General features: G+C 35.4%; 1 protein-coding gene across 1 annotated transcript in view; it reads left to right on the top strand.

Moving 5' to 3' along the window:
• Positions 1–17,520, top strand: part of AP3B1 (adaptor related protein complex 3 subunit beta 1) — a 239,500-nt gene that overhangs the window by 165,087 nt on the left and 56,893 nt on the right. Inside the window, exon 22 of the mRNA XM_049766041.1 lies at positions 5,314–5,420. Within this exon, the coding sequence (XP_049621998.1) occupies positions 5,314–5,420 (107 nt within the window). The remainder of the gene's footprint in view (positions 1–5,313; positions 5,421–17,520) is intronic.

The following is a 17,520-nucleotide window of genomic DNA, read 5'->3' as shown; positions in this document are numbered from 1 at the left end:
TGAATAGGTACAGTTTTTTGTTGACTTTGCGTTGCTTATTTGTCATTTTGCAGTGCTGGGATGGAATCAGGGTCTTGGCATGCCATGTTAATGGTCTTTATTCCAAACTGAGTCACACCTTTAGCCCTTAGTGAAGCTTTTTGGAGTTCCTGTAGCAAGATCTGTGAATATTTAAATACCGTTTGCCTTAGCTATTACTTATCCATCTTCATTCAGAAAACATTTTTCTAATACTGTTATGATGTAGGTAACCAATATACATGCCAGAAGATTGAAGGGCATTAAACATTGTCCTTGCCAGAGATCTCTCTATAGAATAATGGGAGAAACCACTAGCTTGGCAGTTTATGGCTGTGTTATAAGAGAAATAAGAAGAGAGATGTACACAGAATCTTTTAGGTACTGGGGTACTCACCTAGCCAGTACCAAGATGCAAAACTTAAGAAGAATTTCAAAATTGGTAAAGAACCAAGAATAAAGAGAGGAGTCCAGGACTAGACGAGGAAGAATTGCCCAAAATAAGCATTATCCCTTTCTAACTAAAGTCCATCACCCTGGAAGTAAACAGAATACTATAAATTTCAGTGATTTGTTTGATTTTGGTTTTTGAGCCACATCTGGTGTTACTTGGGGTATTGCTGGCTTTGCACTCAAGAATTAGTCTTGGCGGTGCTTAGGTGGCCATTTGGGATGCTGGGTATCAAACCCAGGTTGACCCCAGTATAAGACAAATGCTATTGCTCCAGTTCTCAATTTTTGTGAATTTTAAAAATAAGTCACTTGATGTTTCCTTAATTCATATGATGCAGGAATGTTCTCACATATTATAGTCCTAGTATGAACATTAATCAAATAAATGAGTTAATTTTCTTGTGTCTTATTTTATACATTTGTCAAATGATAAAAGAATAAAAAGTTTCTACAGTGCCTTAGGTCATAAAATTATTAATCTTATTTCATGGGTTTAACTGGCAATACTTTAGAAAACCTAGAATAATATATGACCTCAGGCTGGGGAAAGAATACTAGGATTACAGGCCTTTGCCCTATAAATAGACTGACTCCAGTTTGATCTATGGCACTATGTATGACCCCTAAAGCACTGTCAGTAGTGATTGAGTACAAAGCTAGGTGAAAGCCCTGAACACTGCCCAGGTGTAGTCCCAAAACCAAATATAAATAATATGGCTTGATTTAGGTGAACTGAAATTATGCTCCTTTTTTTTGACATGTGATCTTGGTAGAATGATTACAGAGCAGAAACCCTATTCTGATATTCTTTTATAGGAGATATAAACCTATGTAATTATTTGACTTGTACAACTAACTAAAGAGTTCTTAAAAATGATCATCTAACAATAAGCATGTCTAAGATAAAACTTGTGGTCTGTGATACCATGTTGTTGAATGAGTTGTAGTAGAGACCATCAAGTAAGGCAATGATAGTAGTATGTTTTTAAAATTATTAAAATAATATTAGGGCCAGAGAAATAGTATGGCATGCCAGACACTTGCCTTGCATTTTTTTTTTTTTTACCTGGGTTTGATCTCTATACCCGTATAATCTCCCAAACCCTCTAGGAGTGATCCCTGAGACCTGAGCCAGGAATAAACCCTGAGCTGGGTAAATCCTGCTGGGTGTGACCCAAAAACTTAAAAAAAAAAAAAAAAGGAAAAGAAAAAGAAAAAAGAAAATGATTAAATGAGTTTACAAATGTAATATGTTTAAAATATGATAATCATTATAGGAGATAATAATGAAGACAAGGCAGTGACAGCAAATTACCTATAACAAGCTAACTTGTTTTATATCATTAAATCATAGTTTTATTTATAAGTAAAACTCCTTATTCTAAAGAAAAAACTGATCAGGAAGATAGTTGCATAATTTTAATAATTATATAAGGTATTTTAGGGAAAACAAAAAGTTTTGTAGAAAGTTGTGAAATTAGATTTAAAATCTTAACACCTGAGTTATTTGTTGTAGCTGTATAGTCTTCACAGTCAAAACTCCTCATTGGGACCAATCACCAATCTCAGATACTGTTTTATTACTGATGTCTTTCTGTTTATCATACACATTTCTTTCCATACCATAAATATTCTTTTTTTTTTTTTTTTTTTTTTTTTTTTGGTTTTTGGGCCACACCCGGCATCGCTCAGGGGTTACTCCTGGCTATCTGCTCAGTAGTAGCTCCTGGCAGGCACGGGGGACCATATGGGACGCCGGGATTTGAACCGATGACCTTCTGCATGAAAGGCAAACGCCTTACCTCCATGCTATCTCTCCGGCCCCTCCATAAATATTCTTTAACAACTTTGTATTTAATGACTCCATGGTTATCCTTTATATTGTTCTAATAAATTCTGTGTACCTAAAATATTACTATGAAAGATTTATAATCCACTTTGGTCAAAATAAAAATTATTTAATTAAAAAAAAAAAGAAATGTCATTTTTATCCCCCAAAAAACAAAAGAGTTCTATTGTCTAAAATTGCCCTCCATAAAGTTTGTATCCAGTTACACAGTCTCAGTTGAGAATGCCAGATTCTTTATACCCTATTATGCTGGTTTTTTAATTTAAATATTGCCTCTGCTAGGCTAGAGAAAGACTATAATGGGTAACGTGTTGTTGCCTTGGGTTTGATCCCCTGCATATCCCAAGATTTGTTCCTGAGAAAAGAGCCAGGAGTAATTCCTGAACACTGTCTGATGTGGCCTCAAAACAATAAATAAAAATAAACATTGCTGTTACCACTTTAATTGATGAAATTGCTATCTTGTTTTAAACCTGTAGGTCATGTCCTTTTCATTTTGTTTTAAGTTTTGGGGCCATATCTGCTGGTGCTAAAGGTTTACTCCTGACTTTGTTCTTGGGTCACTCCTGTCAGACCTGGGGGAGGGGATTATAATACAGGGTACCTGAGATTAAAACCATGTTGTCCATGTACAAGGCAAAAGCCCTTACCCACTGTACTATCATTTTGCGTGGCCATGTTATTTTTTCTTTTAATTAGGTAATCATTTTTTGTTTTTTTACTCATTAATTTACTTAAGCATAGTCAATTTTTTTAGAATTCTTTCAGGATAAACCTTCAGTGCCAGCTTTCATCTTGTGAGACCTGTAAATAAATGTGTGATTATTTCTTTATTACCAGAGCCTCTGTCTTCTAAAAGAGTAAAAAGCCCCCATTTGCTCTGCACTCACTCTCTCACTCTCTCACCCCCCCTACCTCTCTCTGTCTCTCTCTCTCTTCTTCCCTCCCTCTCCTTTTTATAAAGATCAAACTTGCTATAGTGTGAAGCTATTTCTTTCTCTGATGGAATTTAAGTATTTAGCCAAGCCATAGTTGAAATCAGATTATTTCTTTTGTTTCCTTTTGTTTGGTGGCCACAAACAATGATGAACAAGGGTTACTCCTGGCACTATACTGTGAAATTACTTCTGGTGGTGCTCCAGGGACAATATGGAATAACGGGGATTGAACCTGGGTGGACCCTGTGCAAACCCTACCCTCTGTACTTTTGCTCCAGTCCCAGAGACTTTATTTCTTACTTAAGTTTTTATTCCAGATAATTTGAATATTTGTACAAGCAAGCAAATGGTGCTTATAAAAAAGCACCAGTCACGTGTTACATGGAAAGGCAACACATTTTTGTTTATTTTTTTGGGCCATACCTGGTTATATTCAAGGCTCTGTGCTCAGGGTTTACATCTTGCAGGGCTTGGAGGACCATACGTGGTGCTGGGGATTGAACTATTTGACTACATGCAAGGCAGAGGTCCTGCCCACTATACTATCACTCCAGCCCAAATACAACATATTTTATTCAAGAAAGAAGAAGCAGTTTCTACCATTAATTTATTTTATGACTGACAAGTCTTTATCTCACTGTATCTCAGATTATGAAGTCTTTACAATAAATGTTCTTTCTAGGAGCCAATATGACTCTGGTAGAGAATATGTCTTGCTCTCATACATTGGTAGAGAATATATGAGGTTCTGAGTTCAATCCCCAACTCTACCTAAAAATAAATAAGCTACATGTCTTCTTACCTCTATTATATAGTTAGTTGTTTTAGTTCATGACTAATTAAATTCTGTCTCACTCGTCCAATTATCCTGTAGGACCTTGTATATCACAGAAGTCCTCTTTTTTCCTAGAAACATTTCTTTAAACATTTCTCTTAGGACTGCTGGATAATTCCAAGTCTTTTGTCTTTCTAGTCTCTCACCTCTTAGATATTTTATGTAATTTTCTGGTCTTGGACCTAACCAGTTTCTACCTATTCTGTATTTAACTCCTATCCTTATGGATCTGCACATTAAGTGGGGTGGGGGAAAGGGGACCACTCAAAGGGATGGAACCCTGACTTTAATTTCCAGCACCATATGGTTTTTTCAGCAAGACCTGTTTCATCCCCAAACAATAAAAAAAGAGAGAAACACCCCTCCATCTCACTTAAAATGTCTTAAAACTTGCTTTCACAGACTAGTAGAAATAAAGGAATTAGGGATAAACTATCCTGTGCTGTCCATTATGTCATAGCCACTTAATAAATTTAGTCAAAATTTAAAATGAATTTTCTTAGTTGTACTAGCCATTTTCAATAACACATTAGACTGTGACTGGTGCCTATCATATTGGACAGCACAGCAATAAACATTTCTATCCTCATAGAAAATTTGAGATCAATCACAAAGAACCTTTGTAGGCAGTTGTGAGCCTTTGAAGGTCCTTAACTGGAACTGACACAATTGTTTTGTATTTTTAAAGTATTTTCAGATTTCAGGAATTTAACCTCATAGGAGTTTTAAAACGAGTCACATAGTGCTATCTGACACATGGCTTTTGTTGACAAAGTTTTATTAGAAAGGAACTGAACCCTATAATTATTAGAATGGAGAATTAAATAGGAAAATATTTGAATACTTTATTTAACTTCTAACAGCTATAGAACTCATAAAACTATTGTTATTTTTTAGTCTGTAAAAATAAATTATGGGGAAGTTGCTGGGTGATTAATATGAGTAGTAATATTACAAGATAGAAATTGTCGAACACTATTACTCAGGATGTTTACATTTTTATTTTGTTACAGAATTTTAAAAATGTACATTTTGAAGGCTAAGACTAATAACTGGCCTGACTTGATAATAATATGACTAAATCAAAATGCTAAATAGAATTGTCTTAGATTTATTAATCAAAATGATGTAATTAGATTTGCTAGCAAAATTAAAATGTTGCTTTAATGATGTGAATTGAAACTTCATGTAAATTGGATAATTTGGTTCTTTTCTTATAGTTAATCCAGTATCCACTCCAGTTGTGCTTCCCACAGCAGCTGTTTCTCCAAGCTTGATTGCTGATCTTGAAGGTTTAAATTTGTCAACTTCTTCATCAGTCATCAGTGTAAGTGATTTTCAAAATAATTTAATTCAAGTTTTTAAATGATATGTTTTTGTTTTTGGTTTTGGTTTTTTTTGGGGGGGCCACACCTGACGATGCTCAGGGGTTACTCCTGGCTGTCTGTTCAGAAATAGCTCTTGGCAGGCACAGGGGACCATATGGGACACCGGAATTCGAACCATCCACCTTTGGTCCTGGATCGGCTGCTTGCAAGGCAAACACCGCTGTGCTATCTCTCCGCCAAATGATAGGTTTTTAAATGTTACTATTGCATCTGTTATTAAGATGCAAATATCTAAAGTAGGTTCTTGGTCTTAAATGTTGAGAGTACAATTCAGATCTGACCTTTTGGCTTTGTATTTTTAAAAATTGTTCCACACAGCCTAGTGTCATCTTAATTTATTTCTGATGTTATCCCAACTGGTTATAATAAGTATATTTTTCTCTGGCCTTGTTGTATATTTTATAATATAAAAGATTCTTGCCCGATTGAATTTTATATGTAAATTCTGATATGAAAAATTCTAATATGGAAAGAGTCATTAAGAGTCTTGTAGTCTCACTCTAGCTCTGTCAAGTAATCTCTTTTTCTAGGCCAATAAATTCACTTGGTTTTATTGTAAAATACATCTTTTTCTTTATGTATTTTATATAATTAAGTTACTTATGTGCTTTGATTACAAAATTGATTGTGATTGAATTTCAGTCATACAATGTATATCACCCTTTACCAAAGCACATGTCCTGCCACCAATGTCCCCAATTTTCCTCCCACCCTCTCCTACCTTCCCCTGCCTGCCTCTGGGGCAGACATTTTACTTCCCCCTCTGTCTGTCTGTCTGTCTGTCTGTCTGTCTGTCTGTCTGTCTGTCTGTCTGTCTGTCTCTCTGTCTCCTCTCTTTATATTTGACACTGTGGTCTGCACTGTTGCTAATGAGGGGGTATCAAGCATATCACTTTATCCCCTTTCAACACCCAGTTCTTGTCCAAAGTGATCAATTCCAACTGTCAGTGACACAGTAGACCAACCATTCACTACCCTAACTGCATTCTCTACTCTTGTGGCAAGTTTCCTACCATGTACTAGTCTGCTTAATCCTCATTTCTATTATCTCTTTATATATTTTTAGATATCTACTTAATTTTGCATTGGTATCTCAAAAAAATCTTTAATAATTATTTATAGTTGTGATATAAAGTGTGAGGCTAGAGCCTTACCTATCTTGAAATATTGCTAAATGGTGCTCTTGTTATCCTCTCTGAAACTGCACTCTTTCTGTGTTAGCATATTCTGTGCACTAACCTTTAATTAAATCAAACATGCTCCTTAGGCTATATAGTCTGTTCAGATGTTTGACCTGTTAATTTGTCAGAAATTTGACAAACTAAGAGATTAAACAGATCTGCAGTAATAAGGTTAGCCTGAATAAAGCCGGTCAGTGGCTCTAATCATTGGTTCCCAGGGTTGTCAGGGCACTGCAGGAGACATAATTGGTATCTGGGTTTCTGGAAAGCATGGAGTTGCTTTTGCAGGAAGCAAAATACATATGTAAATATGTATGTACCCAATACGTAAATACTTGACTTAGTTATTTCAAACAGTTCACCCACTAAAACAAATGTAGTCAGGGTCATGCAATGGAATATCCAAAGGAATTGTGCATTTCTGTTCATTTTAGTTAATTCCCATAGAACAGATAGTTGGAATATCTTAAACTTGTAAAATTGACTTTATGTTATAAATGTGACTCTTAAACCACTTTGAAACAAGTGAGAAGAATGGTGTTAAGAAAAGTATTACTCCAGGGGCCAAAGCGGTGCCACAGCAGTAGGGCGTTTGCCTTGCATGTGGCTGACCTAGGATGGACCGGGGTTCTATTCCCTGGCATCCCATTGGGTCCCCCAAGCCAGGAGCAATAGCACAGCAGTAGGATGTTTGCCTTGCAAGCAGTTGACCCAGGACAGACCTTGATTTGGTCCTATCCCCTGCATCCCACATGGTCCCCTAAGCCAGGAGCGATTTCTGAGTGCATAGCTAGGAGTAACCCCTGAGCATCACCAGATGTGGCCCAGAAACAAAACAAACAAAAATAGTAGTATTATTTCTAAAACAAAAGGGCATAATCAAAGATATGTAAGGAAAGCAATGAAATTATAATTTTAACATTTAATTAGTAAATATGTATTGAGTATTTGTGTTAGGTTGAAAAGGAAATGGTGATTTAAAAAGGATAATGCAGCAGTCTTCTAGCGGACAAATGACCCCTAAAACCTTAGAAGGTACTAAAGTAGTGGGGAAAGAACTGAGTTCAGGTGGAAGATGAAAAGGGTTTAAATCTCTGCTTTGCCATCAAGTAGCAATGGTAAGTTTTCTCACTTGAATTTTCTCCAGAGATATTCTACCTCATAGGATTGGTGTATAATGAACAATATAGTTAATGTTCACCTTAGCTTATAGTTAATGTTCAATGTCTTCAGTCAATAAATGTTAGTTTCTAATATCTTCAGAACTGATATGTGCAAAAGGAACCTTATAATAGATCTTAGTAGACCATCATATTTTATTAGTGAATAGAGCAGTGCAGTTGAGATGATAAAATCTTACAGAACATTTTTATTCATCACAAAAGTAATTAGGGACTTGGCCTTTTAGACTAACACAATTGTTTACTAGCAGGATTTTGTCGAAGGAAAAGAAAAACATTCCATCCAAAAATTGATACATAAGTACACCCTCAAAAGCTAATAAAATTTCATACTAATAAGAATAGCAGCGAGGAATTATACAGCAGCAATCAGTTAAGAAAATTAGTCAAACTTAAGACAAAGAAAGAGTAAGCCTAAAAAGTAGAGTATATAGAAATCAACTGAAGATAAGGAATGGCCTAGTTCCTAATTCCATCTCCACCCTTCATGCAGTGCTGAGGAAAGTTCATGAAGCCAAGCAACCCTTAAGTCTTTTTCATTTGAATTTATAAAGTAGACTAAATATTCAGAAGAAAAATATTTTGAATTCCTCAAAAATCACCACTCTCTTTACTAGTAAAGGGTCTGAAACAGGGTCCAGAGAGATAGCATGGAGGTAGGGCATTTGCCCTGCATGCAGAACGACAGTGGTTTGAATCCCAGCATTGCATATGGTGCCCCAAGCCTGCCAGGAGTGATTTCTGAGTGTAGAGCCAGGAGTAATCCCTGAGTGCTGCCAGGTATGACCCAAAAAACCAAAATAAATAAATAGTCTTAAAAAATGAGTCATTTTTAGATTTCAAGGTGAAATTTATAGGAGAGTATAATAATAATTTCAAAACTTAAATCAATGTATGCTCCCATTGAGGAGAAAGAAATAACAGTAATTTATAATAAATAATGACTGTACTACAAGATGTCATTAAACATTAAATAATACTGGATTTATGTGGAGCCCCATGCACTGGGAAACTAAATGCAAACTGTTTGAGGTGTGTTGGCACCTCAATTATTATGGTATATTATAAGTAACATTTTTCAAAATAGCAATAAGTTTTCTGTAGTGATTCCTGAAAAGTTAGTTTATAAAAACATTGAGGAAAACCCCTCCTTTTGTGTGTGTATGCAGTGTGCAGGGCTCACTCCGGGCATGGATTGGAGGAGTGTCTGGGATAAAACCCATTGTGGACCACATGTAAATTAAGCCCCTACCTTCATTCTAGCTGAAAATTAATATTTTAATGGTCCTTATATAGCTTAGTGATGGAGAGCATGTCTAACATATATCTAGCATGGACTCAACCCCCCCACACACACACACAAACATACACACAACTGTATACTTATATGCAAAATGTTCAGGATTAGATATTTTAAACATTTCACTTCACGATATCTAATATTCGTGTTAGACTATGATATTATATGGTACATGAATATTTTTAATATGAAGATCTACCATGATGTTGCTTGTGTGCCTTTGTTGCTGCCTTACTGTGTGTCTTGTGTCTTCAAGTATCACATGAGAGACCATTTTGTATGTGTAAACTTTCTTCTGACAACACAGTATTCTCTAGTTCCATTCATTTTGTTGCACATTACATGATTTTGTTTTTTTTCTTAGAGTTGTATAGCATCCCACTGTGTATACCACAACTTTTTGTGTAGTTGGACATTTGAGTTGTTTTCATATCTTAACTATTGTACTAAGTGCAGTGATGGATGTAGGTGTAATATATCCTTTTTGTGTTCAGGGGCTAGATGCCAAGAAGTGGTATCTCTGAGTCATTGCAATTCTATTCCTTTTTTTTTTTTTATGAGAAATCTCCATATTGCCTTCCATAGTGGTTGAACCAAATGATATTCCCTCTCGCAGTGGATAAGGGTTATTTTCTCACCACAACCCCCTCAATACTGGCTATTTCCAGACTCTTTGAATGTACATGATATGATATGATTGCATTGTTATTTTGATTTGCATTTCTCTAATCATGAGTGATTATGAGTACTTTTGATATAGGCCTGTTGGCCACCCTTTTGTCTTCTTTGGAGAAATGTCTGTTTATATACTCACCCTATTTGTGGATGGGTCATTGAATTTTTTGTTGGTGAGTGTTATGAATGATTTATAGATCTTGGATATTAACCCTTTATCAGAAGTTTTGTATGCAGATATTTTCTCCTATTTCACTGTGCAGAGCTTTTTAATTTGATGTAGTCCTCTGTTTATTTTTTGTTTTGTTGTCTTTACTATGTGGTCATTTCTTTTTTTTTAAATAATATTTTATTTAAACACCTTGATTACAAACCTGATTGTGATTGGGTTTCAGTCATGTAAGAGGATACACCTCATCACCAGTGCAAAATTCCCATCACCAATGTCCCAAATATCCCTCCTCCCCACCCCGCCCCACATGTACTCTAGACAGGCTTTCTATTTCCCTCATGCATTCATTGTTAGGATAGTTCGCAATGTAGATATTTCTCTAACTAAACTCATCACTCTTTGTGGTGAGGTTCATGCAGTGGGCTGTAACTTCCAGCCCTCCTCTCTTTTATCTCTGAAAATTATTGCAAGAATGTCTTTCATTTTCTTAAAACCCATAGATGAGTGTGACCATTCTGCATCTTTCTCTCTCTCTCTGACTTATTTCACTCAGCATAATAGAGTTCATGTACATCCATGTATAGGAAAATTTTATGACTTCATATACACAATGGAGTATTATGCAGCCATCAGGAGAGATGAAATCATGAAATTTTTCTATACTATTTGGTCATTTCATTGAAGATTCTCCTCTGGTCAATTTCCTAGAGCCTCGATGGCGAACCTATCGCACACAAAGGCCTTGCAGCTGGTATGCAGGAAGGGGTCCGCAATTAAGATATGCGGCTCAGAGGGCGGCAAGTGTGCCAGTGTCTGCTTTGCAGCTCCCCTGGCAACAGGGCTGGACTGGCCATTGGGAGGACCAGGCATTGTGTGGCAGTTTGGGCACTCGGGCTCAAAAAGGTTAGCCATCACTGTAAGAGTTACACCAATGTTTTTGTTTGTTTGTTTGTTTTTGTTCGTTTTTAATGCACTTTAGATTCTGGTCAAATCTTGATATTTAAAAACTTTTTTATTACTAGCAGTTATTTACCAAGTTGTTCATAATACAGTTGTTTTAGCATTAAATGTTTAAACACCAATCCTACTGCCAGTATGACCTTCCTTCCACTAGTGCTTCAGTTTCCTACCCACCATTCTAGCCTACCCTTTTATAGGCACAGATATACTTCATATTGTTTGTTACAACAGAAAAGCAAATAAGATCACCAAAGTTTAGATCAATAGGGCTCAATTTGAAATAATTTTTATATATCCCAATAGTGTTACTAAAGTTACTGTCTGAGGATTTACTGGGCTCAGGTTGGTGCTAATTGAGCCTCTGTGTGTTTGCCGATCTTCTATGTAACTTTCTCATCAGATTTGCTGTGATCCTACTGGACTGACACTACTGTGCCACGGCACAGTGTAAAGTCTATAGATCTGGCAGAAATTTAGTGGCTTGAAAGTTTGATAAGGTTAAGTTGTGGAGCTGGACTGTTTCCTCAGTAGCTAGAAATTAGAAGATACATTTTCACACTCGAAACTCTATACCTTCTGCTTCTCTTGAATTGGCAAGAGAATTGTCTTGAATGCTTCACAAAGTGGCCAAGTTGAAAAGTCCATGGCGTTTGCAGCATTAAACTAAGGTCCATGTGGCTGTTAAGAGTAACCAACATAGAGATGGTATCAGGCTTGTCAGAATAACCTCGAAGATAAGCAGTAATGGTGCTGTTGCTCCCTCATGGATTTAAAGGCTGAAAAGCAAAAGAAAGTGACCCATAGGTGAACTGCAGTAGAATTTGAACAGGTATAGTAAGGTAAAGAAAGGGCTTATTTTTGTGCACAGAACAAGTTCAGCAACTATTACTGTTTATCTTTTATGTAGTTCTTTCAACTTCCTTACGTAAGAAGTAGAGAGAATTGGGTAGTACTTAGGCCTGGAGCTTTTGATATTGACAATCGGCAATTAGTGAGATTGCAATTGTCCATAATTAAGGATAGGTTCTAACCCTATTTGTTGTAGAATAATTTACTTGGCATTAAGGTATGTCTTTCAAACGTGCTCTTGGCACTAGTGGCTACTCTACTGGCTTTAAAAATAATGCAAAAAAAAAAATCAAAGTGGATCTGTTATATTCAGTTTGAAATAGTAAAATAGGTTTTGGAGTTATTCAGATAATTACTTATAATGATGACACTTGGCATTGGAGTTGCAAATAAAAGAATCAGAGTTGGTTTCTAGTTCTCTGTGGTAGATTTTTTAGGTAGATCCTCTGTCTGACTCTCTTGTCTGTCTGTCTGTCTGTCTGTCTGTCTCTCTCTCTCTTAATCTCTCTTTGTCTCTCTGAATTTCTCACACATTTATTGATGCTACACTAATACATTTTCTTTTGTTTTTCAATTTGCTTGTCTACTGTCATATACCCAACTTCCTTTTAGTTTATCTACTTGGACAAATTGCTTTGAGGAAAAGTTTGTTTCATTCTAATGTTTAGCCATAAACCAAATGATTCATGAATATGTGGTTTCATTTCCAGAGTCAGTGGCAATATAGTTATGATACAATTTGTTTTTCAATATGGTAGAATATCTTTGTAAAAAATATTTTTAAAGTGAAGGTATAAATCAGTTCTAAGGTAAGAGAAAAGTCCAGCTAAAATCAAATTCTTTTTGAGTTTAGAGCTCTAAGAAATTATAAGTCAGATTTTAAAATAATTTTTGTCATTTTAAATTTAAAAAAATCCTTTATTTGTTCTGATGAAAATGTCAGTAGTCATGGAACTGTGGTAAAAATAATGAAAAATCACTGGCCTGGGTCAGCTTAAATTGAAAACATTTTTTAATTAAAATTTGACAGTATTTTGTACTTCATTGCCTAGACATGTCCTATCTTATTCTTTTACTCAGTTCTCTTCTGATTATGAGTTGCTTTAATTTTTTAATTAAACTTTAAGGTGTGCCATACTCAGGTTTTATCTTTTGATTGTTGAGCTAGTTCATAGAGTTCAGACTATTATCATTGTTCCCTTGCCTAGATTATTAAAAGGATCAACTTTTCAAAGTATTGTTAAGTTTTAGTTTAGTTATAGGGTCTTTATTAAAAGTATTTGTATTTGTCAAAAGCAAATATATCCAAATTTAAGTCCTATCTAGTGGATAGTACTCCTTTTTGTAATAAAATTCTCCACAATTAAAAATCCCCACAGCATATACAATTTGCATTTGAAAAATTAGTAATAATTATTGTTAAAAGTCAGGTCACCTATCAAAACAAAAAACAATAGATTTGAATCAGTATGAAATTGAGAGAATAAAGAGGGAATGGTAACGAAAGCTGGTATCCCTTTTTTTGTTTTTCTTCTGTTCTTTGTGGTGTAGTGCGTTATTTTAGTTCAGGGGGTCCTCAACTTTTTAAACAGGGCCCAGTTCACTATCCCTCAGACCATTGAAGGGCTGGATTATTAGCTTTAAACAAAAACAAAATAAAATTATAGAGACCAGAGAAATAGCGCAGTGATAGGGTGTTTGAATTGCATGCAGCCAACCCAGGACAGACCCAGGTTCAATTCCTGGCATCATATAGGGTCCCCCCAGCTGCCAGGAGCGATTTCTGAGCACAGAGCCAGGAGCAACCTCTGAGCACTGCTAGGTGTGGCCCAAAAACCAAAACCAAACAAACAAAAAACTATAAACAAATTCTATACACATTGCACAAACCTTATTTTGAAGTAAAAAAAAAAGTGATATTTAAAATGAAGGACAAGGGCTGGAGCAATAATTGTACAGTGGGTAGGACATTGCCTTCCATGCAGCCAAACTGGGTTTGATTCTAGGCATCCCATGTGGTTCCCTGAGCCCATCAAGAGTGATTCTTGAGCACAGACCAAGGTGTAGCCCTTGAGCATCACCATGTGTGGTCTAAAACCAAAAAGAAAAAAAAGTGAAGAATAAGTAAAATTAAATCAACAATCTTACTATTTCAATGGAATCTACGGGCCTACTTTTGGCAGGCTGTACTTTGGGACCCATGCCCAAGACTGAGAGAGACACAGAAAAGGAAGAAAGTCAGAGTGCGACACATATCCCATACATGCACACTGTGAAGGCCCTGAGACTAGTCGGCCACTAAGCAGGACAGGCAGTGGTAGCAACAACACCTGGCAAGCCAGATAAATGTCCTCAGTGGGCCGCATCTGTCCTGCAAGTTTTAGTTTGAGGACCCCTGTTTTAATGCTATGATTTCATTCTTTCCCGAGCTGAGACTATTGAGCAGTTACCAACCTCTTTGCTAAGATTATGATGTCCAGTTTTTATTATAATTCACAAGAAATGAGGCTGTTAAAATTATTTTTTGTGGAGACCTGAGAGGGAGGGAGAGTGGCAGAGAGAAAGAGAGTTAAAGAGAGATAGAGATCTGTTCTTGCAATTATGTTTTATAAATTTAGAGTTGATTGATGTTTGTGTTTCTGTCAACTTCTGTATTTTAGCCTTTATTTTGTTCATTGTGTTAACTGTGTGGTATTTGCAGTGAAAATATTTTTGAATATATTTTTTTAATTATTTTTATTGTGATCAAAGTGAATTACAAATCTTTCACAGTAATATTTAAGGTACATAATGACAAAGAATTAGGGCCATTTACTTTGGGTTTGGTGCTAAAGTCTGATAATTTTTTATTTCCACTCAATGTTCATACGACTGGTTGTTCCTGGTACCATCCATTTTTCCCCCCTCGAGTTATGAGGAAGATGATTCAAGTTCTGTGGTTCTGTTGGAAAAAGAAAAAAAGAAAGAAAAAAAAGAAAGAAAGAAAGAAAGAAAGAAGGAAGGAAGGAAGGAAGGAAGGAAGGAAGGAAGGAAGGAAGGAAGGAAGGAAGGAAGGAAGGAAGGAAGAAAGAGAGAGGAAGGAAGAAGGAAGTAAGGAGGGAGGGAGGGAGGGAGAGAGGGAGGGAGGAAGGAAGGAAGGAAGGAAGGAAGGAAGGAAGGAAGGAAGGAAGGAAGGTAGGAAGGAAGGAAGGAAGGAAGGAAAGAAGGAAGGAAGGAAGGAAGGAAGAAAGGAAGGAAGGAAGGAAGGAAGGAAGGAAGGAAGGAAGGAAGGAAGGAAGGAAGGAAGGAAGGAAGGAAGGAAGGAAGGAAGGAAGGAAGGAAAAAAATAAGAAAAAAATGCCGGGGGTATCCTTCTAGAAGCTATAAATATCAGTTTAAAAGAAGAAAGGAAAAAATAAAAGAAGAAAGAAGAAAAAGAAAAGGAAAAACAAGAAAACAAAACAAAACAAAACAAAAACCACCCCAAACAGGCAATGACAAAAACACAGCAGCAGCAACAAAATAAAATCATAATCAAAACCACAACCACAAGAAAGAAAAGGAAAAAAAAAAGGTCTGGTGTGGCAAGGCTTTGTATGTGTGTGTGTGTTTGGTTTTGGTTTTGGTTGTTTTTTTGTTTTTTTGTTTTTGCATAGGCACACCAAGTATTGGGGAAGTTAGAGAGAATTCCTTTGGTCTAGGAGGTACAGAGTTTCTCCACCCTTGAAGCATACTGTCATGGGAGCAACTATGGGCTCCATACACGCTCATTCTCGATCCCCAAGGTCTTGCTATATTGCCAGGAAACTTTCTGCTCAGTTGTGGATGTTGAATATCTTCTCATGTACTGGCCAGTCATATTACAATTATTAATTATATGTGTGTGTCACATATATATGTTTAAAATATACATATAAAATGTCCTGTACTCTTCTCATAAAGCTTGCCAACCTTTTTTCTTAACATAGCTTAGGTTGAACATAGTATGGAAAATCGAATAATATTATTTTAATATATTGCCTCTTTTGACAATAAAAAACTGACATCAGAAACATGGAAAATCTTGTTTTGATACTTGTAAAAATGTTTGCATCTTTTCAAAATTAAAGGAAATAAACACATATGCTGCATGCCCAATCAATAGTACCTTAATATATTACCCGAGAAGAGTACACAAAGTAAAAACAGATAAGTACAATCTAGCAAAGCAAAGTAAAAGCCACTCATCTTAGAGTATATCAGACACTATTATTCAGGAATATAATTAGAAGTAGCTTTTATAGGCTTATCAATAAAAATTATTTCTTTAAATTTGCAGCTGTTCCATTTTACTAAATATGTAACTATTTCCTTTATAAGTTAGATTAACAGTGAAGATCTGATCTACCTTATAGTTCTCAAAATAAAAATATTTCCAAACAAAACAAAAGTACAATAAGTTCTGATCTAAATATATACTTCTGATTAGGAAGGATGTAAATGTAATTTACTAAATTACTAAATTACTAAATGTAATTTGAGTGTCTTGTTTGTTTCCCAATCTACAGAAACTGAAAAGACATAAAGTTGAGGTAATGTTAACATAGCTAGATTTTACATAACCATTAATGGGAATTGTTTTCTTTTTCTCTAATGTGTGATAATACTGTTCTATATTTTATTTAAGAGCTTTTTAAAATCTTTATTTAAGCGCCATGATTATGAACATGTTTATAGTTGGGTTTCAGTCATAAAAAGTACACTCCCCCTTCATCAGTGCAACCATTTAAAAGTTTTTGTTAGATATGTAAACCAAACTTTTTACTGATGAAATTGGATCATGTCTGGAATTTGTTTTTAAGTTATTCAGAAAGTAAATTAAAAGATTGGGCTTAACAAGAGGGGTAGATATTGATCATTTTTGAAATTTAGTGGTACCTAGTACTTCACTGTTCTTCATACTGCTCTGTCCGCTTTTGTATACATTCAAAAGTTTTCCTATGTTTTAGAATACATAATTTCAGAAACTCCTTGTTTCATATTTTCAATGAAGATTTAAGATCTATATCTTCTAAAATATGCTATGACAGTTATCTTGTAAATTTAAGTTAGTATGTCAAAATTTGAGTTAAGATATCAGCTAAGAAAGGAAATGCGTGTAACAAAGTTTCCAAGGATCCTTCCAATTCTTAATCTCTAGGAGTCTCTGGCACATGAAGAAGAGAGATGGCAGGGGCCTGGCCTAAACACCAACCTCAGTAGAAGGGCCAGGCAGGTAGGTGCCTGCCCTGTCATCTCAGGAATACATTATAGAGCTAATAAGACATACTTTGAATCCCTGAATGACAGGAGAGGCTCTTTGTCTTGGCCTGTCTAGTACCTTTGCTTGATATTGTACCATAGGTGCTCTTAAAAGTGTGTTAAATGAATGAAATCTTTCCCCATTTTCCAATTTCATTATTATAGAACCCATTCCTACTGATGAATTTTAAAGCACTATATTGTTAATTTTAGTTTATTGTAGCATGGTGGAATTATTTTTATTAATTACATATCTAAGCTATAGTTCTACTTCTCTGTGTTCCTTTTTATTAGCATTTAATACTATTTAAGGCAGTAAAATTGAAAATATGTCATTGCTTTAAATATTTTTTTAATTTTTATTGTGACCAATGTGAATTACAAGTCTTTCACAGTTATATTTAAGGGATATTGCTTTTCATTTTTGACAAAATTTGATTCTTTAAATTTCTTAAATGCTCT

The sequence above is a fragment of the Suncus etruscus genome, chromosome 2 (assembly GCF_024139225.1).
Source record: "Suncus etruscus isolate mSunEtr1 chromosome 2, mSunEtr1.pri.cur, whole genome shotgun sequence".
Lineage (NCBI taxonomy): Eukaryota > Metazoa > Chordata > Mammalia > Eulipotyphla > Soricidae > Suncus > Suncus etruscus.
The sequence above is the reverse complement of the archived record's forward strand: the minus strand, read 5'-3'. Positions and strand labels throughout refer to the sequence as shown.